The following is a 21,969-nucleotide window of genomic DNA, read 5'->3' as shown; positions in this document are numbered from 1 at the left end:
CCTGCCCTGCCCTGCGTGCGGCGCTGGCCACACGCCGGGGAGCGGCCCCCGCCCCGCGAGGCGTTCATTTCCTGTGCCGTACTCGCCGCGCAGGGCGGAGCGGCAGGGCTGGCTGGAGCCGCGGGGGCCGGGAAGGGGTTAAGCCGGTTGGAGCAGCCCGCCTGCAGGGGCTGGCCCCTCGCCCCTGTGCTGACAGCCCTGGCGTTTCCGCAGGCTCCTGGCTGCCTGGAACGTGCTCTGCTCTCCTTGCCGGGGAGCCGGGGCCGGGCTGCCCTGGCTGGCGCAGGCAGGGTTCCTGTAATGGCTCCTCTCGGCGGCAGGCTGCGGCTGGCGGGCAGGGCTGAACCGGGCCGGGCTGGCCCCCGGGCGTAGGCCCGCCGGGAGCTGTGGGCCGGGCCCTCTGGCCTCCTTCCTCTCCGCCAGCCATGGAGGAGGAAGAGGAGGCCCTCGGGTTTCTGGACAAAATCCTGGAGGAGGAAGAGGATTGGGAGCCAGGCACCCCCACGAGCCAGGGCCCGGGGTCCCCCTTCCTGGCCTGCGAGAAGGTGGGCACAGCCGTCCCTGGGGGGGTTGCTGGGCGGGGGGTGTCCAGGGCCCTGGTTGGTGCCAGGCGCTCCTGTGAGTGGCGGCACGGGGCTCCGTAGCAGCCAGTGCCCGTGTGGGGGGCTGCCCTGCTTGCTGGCCAGGGTCCCGGGCAGAGGCAGCCACGTGCCCTGGCTCTGCCGTGGGGGGTGGGGGGCAGGGCAGGGTGACCCTGGTGCTTGCCTTGGCCTCCGTCAGCGGTTAGGGCTCTGGCGGGAGGGAGGGGAAGGGCCCTTGTCAGGCCTGTGCTCCAGCAGCCCCTCCCCTTGGTGGGTGCGTCGGCCAGGGCACAGGACCTGCCAGGACCCAGGGCTGCAGCCTGGGCCTCTCCTGCCGTGGGCTGGGGGGTCTGCTTGTGTCCAGGGGCAGCGTCTCGCGCTGCTGCTCCGGGAGGGCCCTGGGCCAGCTCCTGTGCTGAGCCCCTGGCTCTGCCACTGACGTGCCAGGTGCCCTTGGGCGTGGCCTTTAACACCAGCTGCTGCCCTTGGCAATGCAGGGTGGAGGGGCTGGTGCCCGCCAGGGGCTCAGGGGCAGTGGTCGGGGAGGAGGGGGCTGCCTATGGAGCAGGGGCAGCCACTGCTCACCTCGGCCCGATCCCCAGGGCCTGCAGTCTCTCCTCGGTGCCCCCCCCATCTGGGGGGCCACACTCTGTCCTGGCCCTGCACCCCCACCCGGCGGGTGGCTCCAGGGCAGTGGCAGGGCCCTGTGTTGCAGACCCGGGCTCGAGGCGGGGCCCTGGCCGGGGATCCCGTCCGGGCCCCAGGGGCAGGGCCTGTGGAGCCGGGGCTGCGTTCGCCTGTGCGGCCCGGCGGGTCGGGGGCCTGGTAGCAGGAAGCGCCTGTGACTCATCGGTGGGTAAAAGCCACCAGAAACCGCACTGGCCTCGCTGGCTCCCCCTTGACGACCCAGGGCTTGTCTGGGGGCAGGGAGGGGCCCAGGGCGCCGGTGCTGGTGGGGCACGGGACTCGCGACTGGGAGTCGGGCCTGCGGGAGCAACCCTGGTCTGTCGGGGGTGGCTGAGTTCCCCTCCCTGCTCCGGGCGCTGCGTGGCAGGGGAGAGGGAGCCGGCTCTTGGCGAACGGAGCCTGCCCCTCCACAGCAAGGCAGGGGGGCTCATCAGGAGGGCCCCGGGGCAGGTCAGGGCTCCCAGCGGCGCCAGCCATGTCCAGTGGGTGTCACAGCAGGGTCCTGCTGGGCTGAGTGTGCAGCCGTGGCCAGAGCTCCAGGCTCAGGGTGGGCCGGCTCCAGGGCCCCTCTGCCCTGGGGGGGGGAGGGTGAAGCAGGTGGCTGGGGAGGGCTGGGCAAGCCAGCTCCTTGGGGAAGGGTTAGGGGTCCGGCTGCCTGGGGCCTACCCAGGGTGAGGCACTAAGTCCTGAGGCAGTGGGGGGGGGGGGGGGCTTGCGGTTGTGCTGGACGTTGGATCCAGTTGGGGGGAGGCGCAACCCTCCAGTGCAGCCCCTGCAGCAGCCAGGGCCAGCAGCAGGGGCCCTGAGGAGCTCCAAGCACGTGGCAGGCAGGGTGCGGGGTAGGGAGCCATGCCCCCTGTAAGCTGAGCTCGATGCCACTCAGCAGAGCACCCACGGCTGGCAGCGTGTCTCTGCTGGTGGTGCACGTCTGCACAAGCCTCAGTGCACAGAACAACCTTTATTCTGCACACGAGTGGGGACGATTCGAAGGGCCATTGGGGGGTGCTGCTGCCTGCAGGCAGGGCTGAGATGCCGCCACCTCTGCTTTGCACCTGGCCGTGCATGGTGCCACTGCCAGTCCAGACCGGTCCCCTGGTCCCACTGTCTCTCCCCTCCCTTCCCCCCGCCCTAGTCTGGCTGGGACACCAGGCTAGCACCTGAGATCTGCCTCTTCCCAACAGGGTCTGTGTTCTAGCAGGTGGCTCTGCCAGCAGTGCAGCCCAATGGTTTTCCATCTCTGCGTGGAATAAATTGCATGCGACCTTAGGCAGGTGCGGATGTGCACCACCCGTGGCCACAGGCTGCTGGCTGTGGGCGCTCTGCTCCTCAGCTGGGCGGCGCTGGGGTCTCGCCTGCGCCGCTACCCGAGTGCTCGGCTGCCCGGGATCCCTGGCGCAGCCCCCTCGCGGCCTCCGCCCGGGGCCCCAGCTTCACGCCGCTGCAGGTTCCCGGGGTCCTGCGCCGAGCTGGGAGGAATGCCGTGCCCGGCCTGGCTCCGGAGCTGGGGCCCTCGGCTGCGGGCTGCTGCCCCACTGGGCGGGAAGGGGACCTGCTCGGAGCCCTGGGGGAGCAGGGTCCTGTCTGAGGAGGTTGTAAGTGTGTGTGTGGAGGGGGTCGGATGCACTCGCCCCTCCTTATTGGCCTGCGCAGCTGCCACTCTTCAGCTCTCAGCCAACCAGGAGGAGCCCTCTGGGCATCAGCCTGGGCCCCGCCCACACTGGGGGCTCCCTTGGTGCCTAAGGAACTGGCAGCCCCTGGCTGAGGTCTCAGGCTCCTGGGCTGCTGCCAGGTGCAGCCCTGGGGCAGCCCGGCTCTGTGTGCAGAGGCGCTGCCGTGGGCTGTGCCCCGGGGGGAGAGCCTGGGCCCGCCAAGGGTGGGGCTGGGCCGTGCCCAAGGGAGGCTGGCAGCCGGCCCAGTCCCTGTGCTGAGCACAACACACCTGGCGGCCTCGTGATTGGCCCGCGGGAGGAGCCGGTGTCCCAGGATGCCCGCCCCCAAGGGAGCTAGGCACCTGCCAGCTGGGAGGAGGCCAGGCCCCCAAGCCAGCTGTGCCCAGGGCTCCCCTCCCCGGCCCCAGGCTCCGCCAAGCGCCTCCCTGGCCGTGCCAGCCTCCCTTCCCTGGGCCGGCCAGAGAGACTGAGCGCAGCCTGCTGCCCTGGGGTCCCCCTCAGGCCGCCTAGGCCCTGACACCTCCCCCCCTTGTCCCACAGGGCGAGCGGGAGGCTGGGAAGGGGCTGGAGATGCGGAAGCTGGTGCTCTCGGGCTTCCTGGCCAGCGAGGAGATCTACATCAACCAGCTGGAGGCCCTGCTGCTGGTGAGTCCTGCCGGCGGGCCCCGGGCTGTGTCCCAGGGCACCTGTCCCAGCTGTCAGCTCTGTACCCTCCGGCCTCTCTCCTCATCTCCCCTCAAGCAGCCCGGAGCCGGGGCTCCCTCCAATACCAGGTCCTGCAGGCGGGAGACCGGGCCAGGGGAAGGTGGGTGCTGAACGGGCTGGCTGCCTGCCCTGACTTCCCTTCGGAACAGGCGTGTCTCTGGGGGGAGCTGGGGGGTGTCTCGTGCCAGCCCGGCGGGTCAGGTTATCCCTGCTGGGGTCCCAGCTGCTAATGCCAATGGGCCCTGCCTGCCCCCGTGCCCTACGCTGGGAAGCCTGGCTGGGGGCGAGGGGAAGGGTTTGACACGTAGGTGCCTGTCCCCACTGCCGCTTGCAGGGCCGACATGTGCCCGGGCGTGTCTGCGTGGGCAGCCAGACGTCTTGCCATGTTCTGGTGCCCGGCTGCCACTTCCCTGGGCCCTCCTGCCAGCGCTGCCCCGGCACCTGGCGCTTCCCTGGCGAGCCGGCCGCCCTGGCTTGCGCAGTAGGTCGCGCCTCCCTCTCCCCGGCGCGATGGGGAAGTCTGGGCGGACATGCAAACCGCCGCCGCCGGCTGCAGGCAGCACCCCCTTCCGGCTCCCGCCCGTGGCCGCGCCGGCCCTCCGTAGGGGGGCTCTGCCGAGCTGTGAGAAGGGGGGGCTGAATCCGGACCCGCAGCCCCCACCAGCCCAGCCTGGGCTCCCCCCTCACCCAGCCCTGCCACTGCCCCTCACTCCCGACCCACAGCCCCCCCGCTGTTCCAGCCCAGTAGTGTGGATGGCCCCCACCCCAGGGTGTCGTGGGCCTCGACCCTGTCACACTCCTCCCTTGGCCTGAGCCAAGCTCAGGCAGGTGCCAGAACTGAAGACTGTCTCACCCCTTGCTTGCCACTGGCAGCCTTGCAACATGCTGGCTGCAGCAGGCTGCACTGCATGCTGGGGCTTGTAGTTCCCAGGTGCTGCTCTCCCCGTCCTCTCTCTTTTCCCTCCCCCCCCCCCCCCCCCCCCCCCCCCAGCCTCAGGGCCATCCTTAGATTCAGAATATGCAGCTGCATAGGGCTCCTGAAAATTAGGGGCACCGCTGGGTCTTAACGCCCTCCCACCCACCTCTTCCTAGCCCTGTTCGGTGGCTCTGCGTCCTCCACAGAGGACCTCGCTAACGGCGACCCAGCCTGCCAGACCTCGCCCAGCCTGCCTCAGGCATGCGCCAGCCCCGGGTCTGGGCTGGCGGTTTGAGTGGACAGGGCCTTCGTTTAACACGTGCTCTGAAACGATCTCGTTGCTGGCCCTGGGAGATGTGGTTTTTATACGAAATGTGCCCCCCCCCCCCGGCTGGCGAGGGGCATAGGGGGACCAGCCCCATAGCACTGTGTAGGGCCCCAGATGCCCTCAGGACGCCCTTGCCTGTCCTGCCAGTCGGGGGGGTCCGGGAGCTCCTGGCCCCGGGGCCGGCTCCTGCCCTAACGCCGCCTTCCCCTGCTCGCCGCAGCCCATGAAGCCGCTGAAGGCCACGGCCACCACCTCCCAGCCCGTCCTCACCATCCAGCAGATCGAGACCATCTTCTACAAGATCCAGGAGATCTACGAGATCCACAAGGAGTTCTACGACCACCTGTGCCCCAAGGTGCAGCAGTGGGACAGCCAGGTCACCCTGGGGCACCTCTTCCAGAAGCTGGTAAGCGCAGCACCCCGCGGCCAGCTGGGGCCTGGGGCCTGGCGCGGCCAGCTGGGGCCTGGGGCCTGGGCCGGCCCCGCGCCCGCTTCTCACGGGGCGGGGGATGGAGCTGAGGACAGGGGGAGAGCTGCAGCCAGACGACAGCGTCCTTCCCAGGCGCAAGGCTGGGACACGGGGGTGCTGGCAGAGCTGGGGGAGCCCAGAGCTGGGGGCAGCCTGTGGGGAGCCCAGAGCTGGGGGGGGGCGGTCTGGGGCTGGATTCAGTTGCCCTCCCCACGTGGTGGGCAGCTCCCCGTCTTTGTACAGGGCTCCCTGGGGGCTGTGGCGCCGGAGGGGTCAGGGGTCTGGCGCTTTGGGATGGGGATGGCAGTGGTAGCCAGCGCTTGCTTCTCGCTGGGCGGGCCTGGTTCGCCGCAGGCCCCTCCCTGCGCTCGTCCCAGCCCGCCAGGCTGAGCTGCACATGGAGAGCCCACCGGGAGCGGGGCTGCCGGCCTGCCCCGTCGGGGTGTTTCCGTGGCCGTGCGGCGGCTGCACGGTTACTGAGACGCGCCAGCATCCCCAGCCTGGGAGAGCGGGGACCCGCGCCCCGTCTCTGAAGCAGCGGCAGGGGGCTGCCAACCCCTCTGGATGGGCTCTTGGGACTCCTCCCGCCTGGCTGGGCTGCGGTTGCTGCTCCCCTCCCCCCGGCGGCCCTGGTCCTAAGCTCCGCCATAGCCCCCCCCTCGGCGATGCCAGTGGGGGCACCTGCCTCTCGCCTGTCCCCTTCCAGTGCCCTGGGGCCGGGCGAGGGCCCCTGAGCAGCGCTGGGTTAGCGCAGGCTCTGCCCACGCCCAGAGAGCAGGCCCCCTTGGCTCCCTGGGGTAGCAGAGCAGGCGTTGTCCCGGCCTGCCACGCGGCGCCTCGCTCCGGAGCATTGCCGGCACTGCGGAGCTGGTTACAGCAGTGCACGGGGGGGGGGGGGGGGGGCTTTTGGCTCAGGCTCTCGACAGACTCAGGCAGCGTCTGTGTGTCCATGTCGCCTGCGTCCTGCCTGGAGGGGGCTGGGAACCGGGGTGTCTGCATGCCGAGAGGCCTGGGTGCAGGAGCTGGGGCCTGGGAAGCCGGGCCTTTGTCCACCCTGCGGGGCTGCCTGGAGGGAGGGCAGAGCCGAGGCCCCTGGGAGCCGCCGTAGCTCAGGGCTGGTTGCCAGGGGGTTAGCCCCTTGGTCTCCGGTCTCGGGTGAGCGTGGCTGGCTGCTGCTAACGGCCATGCTGGGGCGCTCCCTTCCGCCTGTGCTCGCTGGCCCCCATCTCGTGGGGGGCCCCCAGACCAGCTGGTGCAGGGAGGGGTGGGGGGGCCATGCGGGTGGCCTGTCTGTGCCCTGATGCCCGCCCGCTGCTGCCCAAGCCGGTCCCCTGGGCTCCAGGCTGGCACGAGGCCGCTGACTCTGCCCCGCACTCTGCTTGTGCCCAGCCCCGGAGGGCCGGGCTCTGACAGGCCAGCCCCTCGTCAACCCTGCTGCCTGGCCGCGTTGCTATAGCGATGGCCCCCCACCCCGTAGGTCCTGCCGGGTCATGTGGCTAACCCCCCCCCCTCGCCCCCAGGCCAGCCAGCTGGGCGTGTACAAAGCCTTCGTGGATAACTACAAGGTGGCGCTGGACACGGCGGAGAAATGCAGCCAGAGCAACAACCAGTTCCAGAAGATCTCGGAGGTGAGCCGGGCCGGCCGGGGGCGCTGGCGGTGGGGGGCAGGACCCTGGGACACCGAGCCTGCCGTCCCCCCTGTGCTGGCGGGCGTGGGGGGCAGCCCGGGCTGGGGCACGGCTCGGCCTGCAGGCGCCCTGCACTGGTGCTCGGGCCCCAAGGTGGCAACCCCGCCTGTGCCCCCCAGCGGAGACCTCAGCGGGGGGGTTAAGGCCCTTCCCCTGCCCTCTGCTGCAGGGTGCTCGGAGGTCAGGCAGGGTGCAGGGCCGGGGGGAGAGCCAGTATCTAGGGGTGCTGCTACCTGGGTGCACCTGGATTTGAACTCTGAACTCCCCTGGGGCAGGCAGGCGGGGGGCCCGGCCCGGCACAGTGCATTCTGGGAGCCTTTCCATGGCCCTCACCTGGGTGCGTGTGCCCCGGGCAGCTCCGCTGGCCCCTCTGCCTTGGCCTCCCCTTGAGCTGCAGCGACGCTCAGGGGCCCGGCTGGGACCCCCGGGGGGATGCGGGAGCTGCCCTCAGCCGGAGCCGGCTGGCAGCAGGGCCCTTGTGCCCCGGAGCAGAGGCAGTGGGGCCGGGCCCCTCCCCAGACCCCCTGGCCCTGCCCGTGTGGCTGCTCCCAGCCTCCTCACGAGCCTCTCCCCCGGCAGGAGCTGAAAGTGAAGGGCCCCAAGGACTCGAAGGAGAGCCACAGCTCGGTCACCATGGAAGGTACGGCGAGCGTGCGCGTGCGGGGAGGGGTTTCTGCCTTTGTCTCTGGCCCGGCCCCGGCGCGTGCCTCGCTGAGCCGCTCCTCCGGCGAGCAGCCCGGCTCTGTGTGTGGCACCGGGGCCCCCTCGCCAAGATGCCGGCGCCGTCCCGGAGCCCCCCGCCCCCGCCCGCCCGCCCCCTCCCCCCGCTTCGCTGAGGTGCTGCAGCCGCGGGGAGGCAGGGAGCCGGCCACAATGGCCGTGCGGAGCCGGGGCTGCCATGGAGATTCTCCTCATCGTCCGGCTCTGCTGTAACTGCACCTACGGTGAGTCGGGGCGGGGGGGGGGGCCTGGCCTGGCTGCGGACGGGCAGCCCGCTCGGGCGCGCTCTGGCGCCTTGTCCCCCCAGCAGCGGTGCTGCCGGGCCTGGGGGCTGCGCTGGGGGGGCTGGTGCCCGAGGGGGCCCCGCTGGCACCGCCCCGTGCAGCCCGAAGTTGGCAGTTTCTTTGTTCTGGCGGCGAGGGGCCGTGCCAGGCACATGGAGCCTCTCCTGCCAGGGAGTGGCGGGGGCAGGGGGGATGGGGTGCACCCGTCAGGCATGGAGCCGGTGGGGCTGGCGCTGTGGGGCCAGGGGTGGGGCCGGGCCCATTGTCTGTCTCCGTGTGTGCTTGTGAAACGCTCGGTGAACGTCTGACCCTCGTGTGGGGCGAGCGCCTAGCGGGGTGGGCAGGGGGTGTGCTGGCTCTGGGGGGGGGGGGGGGGCGTGGTACCTGCTCCTGCCCCCCCCCATGCCTGCTCCTGCTCCCTCCCCCGGCTCTCTTCCTTGCACGGCCGACACGCCCCTCCCCTCCCCCTCCCCATCGCTCCAGCGGACTGTTCCCGTCTCTTGGAGACGGCAGGCAGGCCGCGGTTGCTGGGGGAGAGCGGGAGGGGGCTCTGACGGGCCGCGCTGGGCTCGAAAGCAGCCGCTTGGCCCCGGTTCCCGTGGGGGACGGGGTGTCGCTGGGTTTGTGCACCCCCCAAAGCTGCCTTGGGGGGCCAGCGCCCATCGCACCTCCTGCGGAGATCCCCTTCGCCCCACGTGGAGCCGCCCCAGGGCTGGGGGGGTGCGATGGTCCAGGCCCAGGAACCTGCTCTAGCCCCTGGGAGAGGGAGGCAAGTTCCTGCGTGTGGCTCCGCTCCTCGCGGGCCGGGCAGTGGTTTGCCCAGCAGCTGCTCCGGTATAAATAGCCGGCGAGCCGGGCCCACGCCTGGCAGCCGGGCCGGGAGCGGCCTGTGGGCGTCGAGGGCCCGCGTCCTGCCGAAGAGCGCCGGGCGCGAGGGTGGGGCGGGAAGATCAGGGTCCGGGGCCTGTAGGGGCTCGACCGGCCCATCGCCGAGGAACGCTGAGCCCCGAAGGGGTGTGCAGGCGGCAGGGGCCGGCCCCCTCCGCCCCCGCGTGGGGCAGAGCTCAGTGCTTCACGAGCCGGCTTGTCAGCCCCCCTGTGGGAGGGGCGCGGAGAGCCGGCGGCTGGCGAGGGAGCTCTGGGGCCCATGTGGGAGCCGACTGGGCCTGGCACTCCTGGAGGTGCCCTGGATTTAGGGCCAGAGAGCGCCGGGAGCTGCAGCTCCCGAGAGAACAAACGGTCGCCAAGAGGCCCAGGGAGCAGGGCAGCCAGTCCAGCCCAAGGCCTGTGGCGTGCCCAGGAGGTGGCTGGCAGGACCCCGTTGGCGCGGGGGGAGGGGCAGGCTGAGAGAGGGGCAGCTGGTACGGCCGCGCCGAGGGGGTGCGGGAAGCAGGCAGGGTGCTTGTAGCGCCGCGCCCCGGTGGCGGCAGGCCCTGGTGTTGCCGGCGACGGCGGTGACCCGCCTGGGCTGAGGTGCCAATGCCTGGGGCGGCGCCGAGCTGGGCTGGAAGCTCGCGGCCGTGGTCTACGAGCGTCCCACGGATCCCGGGCACCCTGGGAACCCGGCCTGCCGGGGCAGGGAGGCCCCCTGAGCGCAGTCCCGGCCCGGGGCCGCGCTGGGCGTGGGACGCCCTGTCCGGAGGCCCCCGGCGTGGAGCTTGCCCTGGGCAGGTGCGCGTGGCCGTCGGCGCGAGCGCATGGGCCGTGATGCGCTGGCCGGGAGGGGCTGCGGCCGGGGGCAGCACCTTTCTCACGCTCTCTCCCCGCAGCGCTGCTGTACAAGCCCATCGACCGCGTGACACGGAGCACCCTGGTCCTGCATGTGAGTGGCTCTGGCTGGCGCCGGGCGGGGCACTGGGTGGGAGGACGCACGCCACCGCCCCGCCCCCGCCCCCGCAGGGGACCCCGGCACAGCCCCGCGGTGCCACCCGTGTGCCAGGCTGGGCTCGCGGCCTCTGTCTGCCCCGCACAGGGTGTGCCAGGCTGCCGGGCTCCCCTCTGTCCGGGCCGCTGGGACTCTGCGCACAGCACCCTGGGCCCCCGGCCCGCCCTCCGCCCCCTTGGGTTGCCCAGGAATCCACTTGCCAAGATGGGGAGAGCCTGGCTGGGAAGGAGCAGGAAGCTGGGGGGGGGTTAGCCCCTCGTGCCAGCAGCTACCCGCCGCAGTCTGTCCGCTCGGCCAGGCTCGCTCACCCCCCGCCCGTCCCCTTCCAGGACCTCCTCAAGCACACGCCGGCCGACCACCCCGACTACCCGCTGCTCCAGGACGCCCTCCGCATCTCCCAGAACTTCCTGTCCAGCATCAATGAGGAGATCGACCCGCGGAGGACGGCGGTCACCACTCCCAAGGGGGAGGTGAGGCGGGTGGGGCGCGTTCTCCGGGGGGCTGCGGGCGGGGGCGCTGCATGTGGTCTGTGGGGAGGGCTGGCCAGGGCTCTGGCCCCATGCGGATTGCTGGGCGGCTGTGACCCACGGCGGGGGCAGTCTTCCAGCAAGGCCCCCTCGCCCATGGCATGCTGGGCTCTGTGGAGCCAGGGCTGGAGGGGCCAAGCCTGGAGCCCAGCTGGCAGCCCCATTCCTGGGGTGGGCAGGCCAGGCGGGTTTAGTGACCCCTCCCCCCGGGCATGGCACAGGATTCCTGCTCCCATTAAGGCGGCAGGGCAGGCGGGGCAGGGCTGCCAGCTGGCGGAGCAATCAGTGAACCAGCCCTGCGCTGGCCGTGCCTGTGCGGAGATGGGGGGGGGGGAGCCCATGGGGCCGGGGCTGCCCTTTACCCCTCCGGGCCCCGCTTTGCAGCCCTACGTGCCTAGGCCGGGCCCTCCAGCTGCAGCCTGTGTCTGGGGGGGGGGGCTGGTTTCCACACCCCTTGTCTCTGGTCCCAGCCCAGCCAGCCTCTCCCCGGGCCGGCGGGTACGTAGCTCCGGCCCGCTGGCCGCTTGCAGCCTACGTGCGGGTAGAGGGCCCGGCCCCCCTCACGCTGGGCCCTGCTCTCCCCCAGACGCGGCAGCTGGTGAAGGACGGCTTCCTGGTGGAGCTGTCCGAGGGCTCGCGGAAACTGCGCCACGTCTTCCTCTTCACCGACGTCCTCCTCTGCGCCAAGCTGAAGAAGACGGCCGTGGGGTAGGCTGCTGGGGAGCAGGGTCCCTGGGCCGAGGGGTGGGTCTCCGCTGGAGGGGCAGCTGCCCGCAGGCGAGGGAGGGGGTGTCTGGCACTGGGCAGACCTGCCTGCGGAGGGCCACGGGGGTCTCTGGGCAGGAGGGCGGCTGGGCTCGAGGCGAGGTGTGCAGGGGACATGGGCTCAGCCCGGGCCTGTCGCTGCAGGAAGCACCAGCAGTATGACTGTAAGTGGTACGTGCCGCTGGCCGACCTGGTGTTCCCGGCCCCCGAGGAGTCGGAGCCCAGCCCGCCGGTGCACACCATCCCGGACCACGAGCTGGAGGACATGAAGATGAAGATCTCGGCCATCAAGAGTGAGGTGCAGAAGGAGGTGAGCCAGGGCGCAGGGCTGGCTGGCGGGCGGCCTGGGGGGCTCTTTGTACCTAGCTCCCCTGCCAAAGGCCCTGGCCGAGAGCTAGTACCAGGGCGTGGGCCCGCTGCACAGAGCTGGTACATCCCTGGTATTGGCCTGTCTCCTCTCCGGGCTGGCGCAGGGAGAGGCAGGGGGCTTCTGTGCCCCCTCCTCCCCTCCCCGTCTGGCCTGTGCATTGCCCCGGGGCGGCTCAGTGCAAGGCCTGGCAGGCTCTGACCTTTTCCCCCGCCGCCCGCAGAAGGCCAGCAAGGGGCAGAGCCGAGGCATCGAGCGCCTCAAGAAGAAGATGTTTGAGAACGAGTTCTGGCTGCTCCTCCACTCTCCCAGCATCCCCTTCCGCATCCACAACCGCAACGGGAAGGTAGGCACCCGACGGTTCGGGGCGGGCGCGCGGGAGCTCGTGTTCCCTGTAAGCTGGGCGCTTGTGCGGCCACTTGGCTGGGCAGCATTTGGATAGCTCCTGCTGAGCAGAGCACCTACAGCTAGGCTGTTTCTACAGGTGGTGCACTCGCATGCGCCTCAGTGCACAGAACAAAGTTTATTCTGCACACGACCGGAAAAATTAGAGGGAAGATTGCTGGGGGGGGGGGGGCGGGCGTGGAGAGGGAAGAGCTGGCCTGGCTGGGACTGTGCTGCCCTCTGCTGGCCACTGTGGGAAGTGCTGCTGGTCCCTGAGCAGGTTGGCCCGGTTCCTCTGCCCGGCGGGCGCAGGGTCTCCACGCAGGGCCGGGGCTCTGCCTGTGGGCGACCGCGTCTCTCGCGCTCCTCTCCCCGCTGTGCCCGGAGCCTCGGCCTGACGCCGTCCCGCCCGTCCCTTTCAGAGCTACCTGTTCCTGCTCTCCTCGGACTACGAGCGCTCGGAGTGGAGGGAGGCCATCCAGAAGCTGCAGAAGAAGGGTGAGGCCCTGGGGGAGGAGCCCTCCCCCCTGCCCGGGTGCTCGGGCCTGTCCCCGGGGGGGTCCGCGGGAAGCCAAGTGCTGCCGCTCGGTACCGGGGCCGGCGGGTGTGGGAGTCCCTCCCCCCTCGGGCGCAGGCCGTCCCCTCCCGTGAGCGCCGGAGCCCAGGAGTCCTGGCTGCAGCCGCTCACCCCCGCCTGCCTCCCACAGACCTGCAGGCCTTCGTGCTCAGCTCGGTGGAGCTGCAGGTGCTCACGGGATCCTGCTTCAAGCTGCGCACCGTCCACAACATCCCCGTCACCAGCAACAAGGATGGTGAGTGTCTCCGGCCCCCTCCCCCCGCAAAGCCCCTCCCGGAGGGGGCGCCGGAGCCCCTGCTCGCCATCGTGGCTGCTGTCGCCTCAGCTCCGGGCCGGGGGGGAGGGGGGCGCGGGGCGCGGTGTCCTGCTAAGAGCCCAGCGGCGCGCCGGAGGCAGCACTTGGCCTTTGCCCTGGGTGTGTCGGCCCCCGCCTCCCCCCCCCCCCCCATGGAGCTGCCTGGGGGCTGAGCTGCCGGGCACAGGTGGTTGTGGGGGGTCGGTGCCACTAGGCGGCGCTGCGAGAGCACAACAGCTGGGTTGGCTCCGACTGGCGCAAACAGGCAGGGCCTTGTTGCTGGCGCCGCTGGGGGGGCGCTGCCTGCTGGGCCGGTCAGAGATACCTGACAGGAGCCGTGTTGGCCGTTCTTTGGGAACCCCCTCTGCCCCCCACCAGGGAACCCCTGTCTTTGTGGGGCTGCCCCTCCCGGGGCCACAGGGGGAGCCGTGCTCCCCTCCCACCACCCCACGAGCAGCCGGGCAGAGATCTGGGCGCTAGGCAGGTCCTGGCGGCTGTGCAGTTTAACCGGTGATACTGGCATGCCAGCTCCAGAGGTGCCAGCTGTTGCGGGGGTGGGGAGGCAGGGTGCTGCTCGCTCCAGGGACATGGGGAATGTGCCCCGCGTCACTCTGCCAGCGGCGTCCCTGACCGGCAGGCAGTGCGCCCGCAGGTGCTCGTATGGCGGAAGGCCGGGACGCAGCCCGCCTGCCGGGGTGACCCCCAGGGCCCGGATTCCCGGCCAGCCGGGGCAGGGAGCCCTAACGCCCCCCTTGTGCTTCTCTCGGCCGCAGATGACGAATCCCCGGGACTCTACGGCTTCCTGCACGTGATCGTCCACTCCGCCAAGGGCTTCAAGCAGTCTGCCAGTGAGTGCCCGCCCTGCGCTGGGGGGCCCGGCCCGGGGCCCTGCTGTGCCCACGGCAGCTGGAGGAGGAGACGCCCTCCTGGGGGGCCTGGACTCCGCTGAGCTGCCTGCGATGGGGATGGCACCTGCCCCGCGGGCCTGGCTGGGGACCCCGCCCAGGCGAGCCCCTAGAGCCCTGACTAGTCTCCTCTCCCCAGACCTCTACTGCACGCTGGAAGTGGACTCGTTCGGGTACTTCGTCAGCAAAGCCAAGACCAGGGTTTTCCGGGACACGACCGAGCCCCAGTGGAACGAGGTGAGTTCACTGCTCGGGGACCAAGGGGGTCGTGCTGGTGCCGGGGCGCCCGGAAACAGACGGCACCCGCCGTTCCGGCTCCGGGCTCTGCGGGGGCCCCTCAGTCCCAGCCCGGAGCCCTGCCCCTGCTAGTTAAGTTCCTGGCTTCCCTCCCCAGCTCTGCCCCCGCAGCCCCCAGGCCTCTCCAGCACCCAGGCTCGCGCCGAGCAGCGTGAGCCGTGGGCCCAGCACCCAGGCGCTCGCGTCCGGCCGGGCGGGTCTCTGGGCTGCTCCCGCTGCCTTGGCGCGTGGGCTCAGCCGCCCTCCCTCTGGCCCGGCAGGAGTTCGAGATCGAGCTGGAAGGGTCGCAGTCACTGCGCATCCTGTGCTACGAGAAGTGCTACGACAAGACCAAGCTCAACAAGGACAACAACGAGATCGTGGACAAGATCATGGGCAAGGGGCAGATCCAGGTAGGGCCCCGGCCGTTCCGGCCCCCCTTGTGTGTCGGGCCGCGCGGCTCCCGGCCCTGCTGCCAGGCCTCCCTCGCTGGCAGAGTCGCTCCCATCCCACCAGAGGGGCCCATCCGGCGGGTGGGTTTCTCTTCCCGTCTGGCGCACCGCGGTTCTCAGACCGGAGAGCAGAACCGTGGGCGATGCCTGCAGCTGCTGGATGAAGGGGCAGAGCGGGCCCAGGCTGGCGCGGAGCTCTGCCCGGGATAGGTGGCCGTGTCGGGGTCCCCTGCATACTGACGGGGCGGGCTCGGAGGGGAGGAGGGGAGGCCGGCGTGGGAGCCAGGCTGGGGGTTCGGAGCGTGCTGGGCAGCTCCCCAAGCTCAAACTGTCTCTCCCATCCGGCTGGTGGCAGAGCGTGCTGTGCTGTCTCTCTCTCCCCCGTCCGGCTCGTGGCAGAGCGTGCTGTGCTGTCTCTCTCTCCCCCGTCCGGCTCGTGGCAGAGCGCGCTGGGCTGTCTGTCTCTCCCCCGTCCGGCTCGTGGCAGAGCGCGCTGAGCTGTCTCTCTCTCTCTCCCGTCCGGCTCGTGGCAGAGCGTGCTGAGCTGTGTCTCTCTCTCTCCCCCGTCCGGCTCATGGCAGAGCGTGCTGAGCTGTCTCTCTCTCCCCGTCCGGCTCGTGGCAGAGCGTGCTGAGCTGTCTCTCTCTCGCCCGTCCGGCTGGTGGCAGAGCGTGCTGAGCTGTCTCTCTCTCGCCCGTCTGGCTCGTGGCAGAGCGTGCTGAGCTGTCTCTCTCTCGCCCGTCCGGCTCGTGGCAGAGCGTGCTGAGCTGTCTCTCTCTCCCCCGTCCGGCTCGTGGCAGAGCGTGCTGTGCTGTCTCTCTCTCCCCCGTCCGGCTCGTGGCAGAGCGCGCTGGGCTGTCTCTCTCTCCCCCGTCCGGCTGGTGGCAGAGCGCGCTGAGCTGTCTCTCTCTCTCTCTCCCCCGTCCGGCTCGTGGCAGAGCGCGCTGGGCTGTCTCTCTCTCTCCCCCGTCCGGCTCGTGGCAGAGCGTGCTGGGCTGTCTCTCTCTCTCTCTCTCTCTCTCCCGTCCGGCTCGTGGCAGAGCGCGCTGGGCTGTCTCTCTCTCTCTCCCGTCCGGCTCGTGGCAGAGCGCGCTGGGCTGTCTCTCTCTCTCTCTCTCTCTCTCTCTCCCGTCCGGCTCGTGGCAGAGCGTGCTGGGCTGTCTCTCTCTCTCTCCCGTCCGGCTCGTGGCAGAGCGTGCTGGGCTGTCTCTCTCTCTCTCCCGTCCGGCTCGTGGCAGAGCACGCTGAGCTGTCTCTCTCTCTCTCTCTCTCTCTCCCCCGTCCGGCTCGTGGCAGAGCGCGCTGGGCTGTCTCTCTCTCTCTCTCTCTCTCTCCCGTCCGGCTCGTGGCAGAGCGTGCTGAGCTGTCTCTCTCTCTCTCCCGTCCGGCTCGTGGCAGAGCGCGCTGGGCTGTCTCTCTCTTCCCTGTCCGGCTCGTGGCAGAGCGCGCTGGGCTGTCTCTCTCTCTCCCCCGTCCAGCTCGTGGCAGAGCGTGCTGAGCTGTCTCTCTCTCCCCCGTCCGGCTCGTGGCAGAGCGCGCTGGGCTGTCTCCCCCGTCCGGCTCGTGGCAGAGCGCGCTGGGCTGTCTCTCCCGTCCGGCTCGTGGCAGAGCGCGCTGGGCTGTCTCTCCCGTCCGGCTCGTGGCCGAGCGCGCTGGGCTGTCTCTCCCGTCCGGCTCGTGGCCGAGCGCGCTGGGCTGTCTCTCCCGTGTCCGGCTCGTGGCCGAGCGCGCTGGGCTGTCTCTCCCGTGTCCGGCTCGTGGCCGAGCGCGCTGGGCTGTCTCTCCCGTGTCCGGCTCGTGGCCGAGCGCGCTGGGCTGTCTCTCCCGTGTCCGGCTCGTGGCCGAGCGCGCTGGGCTGTCTCTCCCCCGTCCGGCTCGTGGCCGAGCGCGCTGGGCTGTCTCTCCCCCGTCCGGCTCGTGGCAGAGCGCGCTGTGCTGCCCGTGGATGCACGGGGCCGGCGGCTGGCAGCTCCCTGCGGCATCCTCTGGGTGCTTCCGGGCTGGGGCAGGGCAGGAGCTCCCCCTGCTGAGGGCGATGCCAGCCGAGCGCCAAGGCCATGGGGTGCTGGGGGGGAGTCTCTGCAATCGCCCGTCCTGTCCCGCCCTCGCCCACCCTGCGGCTCAGCCCTGCTCCCCGGGGGTGGGCGCTGCTGCTGGCGGGAAGGGCCAGGATCCACCAGGGTCCAGCGGTGCCCCCAACGCCAGGCCCTGGCCCCAGCCTGTGCCGGGGGGAGGCCTGCGCATGGTTCTGCTCCCCCCGGGGCAATGGGGGCAGAGCTCAGCTCCTGCTGCCGCCTTCCATCTCCAGTGCTGCTGTTATGGCAACCGGGGTTGCCAGGGCAACTGCAAGTCTCCTCTTAGCTGGGGAAGACGGGGGAGGGGGGTGTTTGCTGGGTCCCCGGGGTGCCCCTGGGCCCTGCACAGGGGGGTGCCAGGTGGTGCAGGACAGGGGGCATGGCCAGTGTGCTCCCCACACATCTGGGCTGCCCCTGAGGGTGCTGGCTTCCGCCCTTGTGTTGCCGGATCCTGGTTGCCACGGACACGGTGTCCCCGGGTGATGCTGAGTGTGGGCCCGTGGCGAGGGTCCTTCCGGCTGTGCGCTGGGGGGCAGAGCGTGCGGCAGAGCCCTGGCTGGGCATGAGGCTGACACTGCAGCGCCAGCGGGGAAGGCTGAGACCCACCCTGCCAGGTAGCCTGGCCCTGGCTCCGGCCTTCCAGTGCTGGTGGCGTTTCAGGCTGCGGCCGCTCGGCCCATGGAGGAGCGCCCCAGGGAGGCCGCTGGCGGGTGTCCTGGCGGGCCCAGCTCGCCCTTTGCAGGGTGCCGGCTCTGCGGGGGGCCGTGCGTTGGGGGCTCGTGCGAATACGAGGGGCTCAGACACGCTCTTGTGCCGAGCGGTCGGCCTCCTACCTGCGCTGGCCCAAGCAGCTCCACTCGGGGGGGGTGGTGAGGCCGGGGGGCTCCCAGCGCCCCCCTCCCCAAGGTATCCAGGGATTGCTACTGGCCTGCCGCACGCTTAGCCCAGTCTGCCCGCTCCCTGGGAGAGTGGCTGTGCAGGCCAGCGGGGGGGCGGTGCTGCTGGGAAGGGAATGGAGCCGCGGGGGGGCAGTTGAAAGGCCAGCGTCCGTGGGCAGGGACGTGCCGCGCGCACTGGAGCAGCCTCAGGGAGGGGCTGTCGACGTGGCCCTGGCGTACACGGGGCAGGGGGTCCCGGCGCCTGCGACCCGCTGGGCCGCGCGGTCGGAAATAGCCTGGCAACAGCTGAGTCACATGGCCCCTGAGCCGGAGTCAGCCCAAGGGAGCCAGGCGGGGGCAGGCCCGGCCCAGTCCGCACTGAGGGAGCCTTGGGAGCGGAGGCTGGGGGCCGCTGGCCCGGAGGGCTGAGAAGGCCCCAGGAGGCGGGTACTGGCGGAAGCTAGAACAACATCCGCCATGGTGGGACCGACCCTGACCCAGGAGGGCTTTGAACCCTCGTGCTGCAGGGCGGAGGTGGTCAGGAAGGCCTTGCTCTCCAGGCGCTCTGGGGGTCCCCACGCAGCTGCTGTGAGCTGGTGGCAAGCCACAGCCAGTCTGCCAGCGCCCAGGGGGTCTGCCCGGTGCCTTCGCCGCACCCCCAGGGCCCGGGCACTTGTGCTGGAGGGGTGCTCTTGGCGGGCTGACGGGGGCTGGCTCTCTGCAGGCCCTTGGGGGGGGGGGGTGTTCTTCCCGTGGGTCCCTGTGGTCCTCCTAACGGCTGTTAGTGAGGCCCAGCAATGGCTTCTTCTGACCTGGGGGCTGAGCTTTTCAGCACAGACTGTGGCTCCCTCTCTTCTCCCCTCCCCCCCCCCCCCCCCACTGTCCCGCTTCCTGGGGGAGCCCTGCCCGGAAGGCAGCCGTCCCCACGCCCCAGCCGTCCCACTTCCTCGGGGAGCCCGCCGTGCTGGCGAGGGAGACGGGGCAGGCTTGTCATATGGCATGCCCCCTCCCCCCAGCTGCTGTAGCACTGCTGTGTGCCAGGGCTGGGGGGCCCTTCGGGGCAGGAGCAGCCCGGAGCCGAGCTGAGTGACGCCGAAGGCTGCCCGGGTCCCTGCGTGGCCAGCAGTGCTGCTCTCCGGGGGAGACCGTGTTTTGCACGGAGTCCCCTTTGCTCCTGCGGCAGCGAGCGGGGCAGCTGGTGCCCTGAGTGGCTGGTGCAGGGGGAGCAGGCTGGAGCGTGGGGAGTGGCCGCTGCAGCCCTGGGTGGCTAACGGCCCTGTGCTGCTGGCAGCTGTCGGGCCAGCTCCCTGGGAAAGCAGGGCCTGTGCTAGCTGAGCTGGGAGACGGCTGCGCACGGAGCTCGGGGCCTGGTCCGTGTGGCTGAGGGCTCCCCTTCCCCTGTGGCATCTCGGCAGCCCGGCCTGGTCTCTGGTCTCCTTCCAGCGCACCTTGCTCGCCCCAGGCCTGGACCCGTCGCTGCTCAGGCCTCTGTGCGGAGCCTGGTGCAGCCCAGGAAGCTGCCGCTGCTCGCTGGGGGTAACCTGGCACCTCCTCTCCCCGGGTGTGAAGGGTGGGTTAGCCCCTGCGCCCCCTCTCCCCAGGTGTGGAGGGGTTAGGCACCCCTTTCCCCAGGGGGAGGGGTGGGTTAGCCCCTGCGCCCCCTCTCCCCAGGTGTGGAGGGGTGTGTTGGCTGGCGGGCTCCGAGATGGGAAGCCCGCAATGGGAAGCAGATGTCTGCTCAGGGGGCTGCACGCCCCCCCCCCCCCCCTTCCGCTGCCCCTGCTTGTGGAGTTGGGTTCATAAATCAGGCCGGGAAGTCGTTCAATATGCAAATGTAGCATTTGGGCCTCCTGTCCCTGGGGATGCGCCAGGCCCTGCAGGCAAAATCCATCCGGAATGGATTCCTTCTGGCCACGACAACCCCCCCAAAATCAGGGGGAGGCCAGGCCGATACGCCCCCCCCCCACACGTGTCTCAGGCCACGGCGGGTCGGAGCAGGGGGCCAGCGAGCCCGGTGCCGGGTCTTGTGCCAGCCGCGGGGGCCAGGTGCTGGCAGGAACCCCAAGAAAGGGCGGGGCATCGAGTGAGCCAGCCCCAGCCTCTGGCAGTCGGGTTAGGGACACCGGGGCGGGGGGCGCGGCTGGCGACCGTCCTGCCCTCCGGGAACTTCCCGACAACTCTGAACTCCCTGGTGCGTTTTGCCTTCCCGCCAGCCCCCGGCGCCGAGCTCCCCGGAGCCTGGGCGAGAGGCACGCGGCCGCCCTCAGGGCTGGGTTAAAACCTGCGGCCGGGAAATCGCACCCTCCCTCTCTGCTGTGGGGCAGCGCCCGCGCATCCCGCTCCCCCCGGCTCCCGCCCGCGCTGAGCAGAGGCCTGCAGCCAGGGCAGGAGCCTTGCAGGCCCCTGCCCTACACCCGCCCCATGGTGCCTGGGACTAGACTCAAGGGGGCTGTGGGGGCACAGGCCGGGGTCTGGCGCTGCGATGGGCTGTGCCAGGGAGTGCAGCCAGGCCCTGCCCGCATGGGACGGGCAAGGCGCCCTGCGGAGGGCACCTCCTGGGGGTCTGGGCGCAGGTGTGTCCCTCCCCCGGCAGTGGGGAGCCAGCGGTACCTGCCTGAGCCGGGGGACAGGGAATCGGCCCCAGGGGGAGCTGGGACTTCCTTTGACACCGGGATTTTGCGTAGCCATGGTGACGGGCGCCTTGCGCGGCAGCCATGATGCTGCTTCCCTCTGCATCCCCCAGGCCGGTCCCCCGGATCCTGCCCTGGAGCTCCGGCCTGGCCCCACGGAGGGGGGGGGAGCAGCCGCTAGCGTTCCTGAGCCCCGGCTGGCGGGGGGCCCCCAGCCCTGGGCCGCCTTGCAGGCAGAAGCCAGCAGGGTGGTCTCCATGCTCCTCTCTAGCTCTCAGGGCTCTGTCGGGGGCGCGCCAGGCCCATGGCGGCGCAGGCGTGTTGGCCTGGCCCCTGGGCAGCAGGTGCCCGTTTGCCACGGCTGTGCCACGCTCCAGGCTGTCAGCAGGAGGCACATGGGTGCTGCCGAGACGGGGAGGCCGTGGCCCCGTGGCCTGGCATGTGCTTGGGGAAGCAGGGACATCGGGTGACTCTTTGGGGGCTCCAGCCAGGGGGCCCAGCGGGTGCCTGCCCGCTGGGAGCAAGCTCTGGGATCTGGGTGGGACCTGGGGGTGGCTGATGCTGCCTGGGAGCCCTGCTGGCGACGGGGGGGCAGGGTGTGCCCAGGCCCTTGGGTGCCAGCGCTGTCCCTGCCCCGTCACACAGCTGGGTTGCTCAGTCCTGCAGACTCCCTAACTAGTCACCGGGCCACGTCCCCTCGCTGCTCGGTCCCCTCCTGGCGCTGTGGCAAAGGGTCCCCAGCAGCCGAGGCCGGGCCTGGCTCCGTGCGTGGGAGGCACACGTGTCCGGGCTGGGCTGACGGGGCGGGGGGCCCGGCGTCTCTGTGCTGCGGGTCCCTGTTCCTCTCCGTGGAGGCTTGTACCCTTGGCTCTGGCCGGCTCCCAGCCCACCTGCCGCTTGGATCCGTGCTGGGGAGCAGACGGTGCCCTCCCAGGCTTCCCGGCAGATGGGCCCTGGGCCGGGGGGAAGGTGGCGGGCAGGGTCGGGCTCTTGGCAGTCCTGCTTAGCCTGTGCCTCTCCCTCTGGCGCAGGGGCGCTAGGCTTCGGACCGGCCCTGGGCTCCCCCGTGCAGCCTCCGCTCTGAGCCAAACCCAGCTGGCACCGCCCTAGCCCTGCGGGAGGAGCAGACGCCCCGAGTGGCACGAGGCCGAAGGCCGCTGCCCGGGTGGCTCTTCCGCTCCCTGGGGAGGCGCCCCGTTGCTGTGGCCAGACCGCCTGGCGCGCTGCCGCACGTGTCCTCGCCGGGGCTGCCCGCGTTCCCGGCTGCCGGGGCAGTTCCGCCGGAGGGGCGCGCGCTCGACAGGACGAGGGCAGGTAGTTGCTGCCCAGTGTGGGCCGTGACGTCTCGGCTCTGACAGCGTGGGAAATGGAGAGCAGGGGCCGCGTCCCTGCCCCTTCCCCTTCCCCTTCCCGGCTAGGGCGTGGGGGGCCGGGCAGCTCTGGGGCTGGGCCGCCCTGACTGACGAGAGCAGGAGCAGAGGAGCCCCTCATGCTCTGGCACCTGCTTCTCCCGGGCGTGAAGGGTCTAACTCACGCCAGGCAGGAGAAGGTGCCAGGAGACGGGGCTGCCCTGCTCGGGGGCTGGCTGGAGCACGGGGCGAGAGGTCTGGGCAAGAGGGTGGCTTGCAGGAGCACCCATGAGCCCTGAATTCCTGCGCGGCCTGTGGTGCGTGGGAGTTGAAGGGTTAATCGTACATGTCTCGGGCGTGCTGGTAGCGTGTGCCCCTGCCGGCCGCGGCGTGAAGCAAAAGCCCCATGTTTTACGCTGGAGAGGAACGGTTTCCTGGTGGGCAGCATGCCTAGTGGTTGGAGCCTGGGGTTTGGAGCCCTGCTGGGTGTGACCCAGGGCAGGTCCCCTCCTCTGGAAACGCCAGTTTCCTTCCCCAGCCCCCGGGCCGAGGCCGC

General features: G+C 71.2%; 1 protein-coding gene across 6 annotated transcripts in view; it reads left to right on the top strand.

The window, feature by feature from the left end:
* Positions 1-21,969, top strand: part of ABR (ABR activator of RhoGEF and GTPase) — a 76,099-nt gene that overhangs the window by 39,938 nt on the left and 14,192 nt on the right. For 4 of the 6 annotated variants that reach the window (XM_075904338.2, XM_075904337.2, XM_075904340.2 and 1 more), the window contains exons 3-16: positions 3,479-3,583; positions 5,108-5,293; positions 6,877-6,984; positions 7,624-7,684; positions 9,818-9,870; positions 10,263-10,403; positions 11,047-11,168; positions 11,370-11,535; positions 11,816-11,938; positions 12,399-12,474; positions 12,684-12,788; positions 13,622-13,696; positions 13,893-13,990; positions 14,311-14,442. In XM_075904338.2, the coding sequence (XP_075760453.2) occupies positions 3,479-3,583; positions 5,108-5,293; positions 6,877-6,984; positions 7,624-7,684; positions 9,818-9,870; positions 10,263-10,403; positions 11,047-11,168; positions 11,370-11,535; positions 11,816-11,938; positions 12,399-12,474; positions 12,684-12,788; positions 13,622-13,696; positions 13,893-13,990; positions 14,311-14,442 (1,551 nt within the window). Of the gene's footprint in view, positions 1-71; positions 546-3,478; positions 3,584-5,107; positions 5,294-6,876; positions 6,985-7,623; positions 7,685-7,725; positions 7,989-9,817; positions 9,871-10,262; positions 10,404-11,046; positions 11,169-11,369; positions 11,536-11,815; positions 11,939-12,398; positions 12,475-12,683; positions 12,789-13,621; positions 13,697-13,892; positions 13,991-14,310; positions 14,443-21,969 lie in introns of those variants that run through there. The other 2 variants (XM_075904342.2, XM_075904343.2) reach the window with 2 other exon arrangements.

The sequence above is a fragment of the Pelodiscus sinensis genome, chromosome 21 (assembly GCF_052426305.1).
Source record: "Pelodiscus sinensis isolate ZL-2025 chromosome 21, ASM5242630v1, whole genome shotgun sequence".
NCBI lineage: Eukaryota > Metazoa > Chordata > Testudines > Trionychidae > Pelodiscus > Pelodiscus sinensis.
Note: the sequence above shows the minus strand (reverse complement) of the source record. Positions and strands in the feature narration are given on the sequence as shown.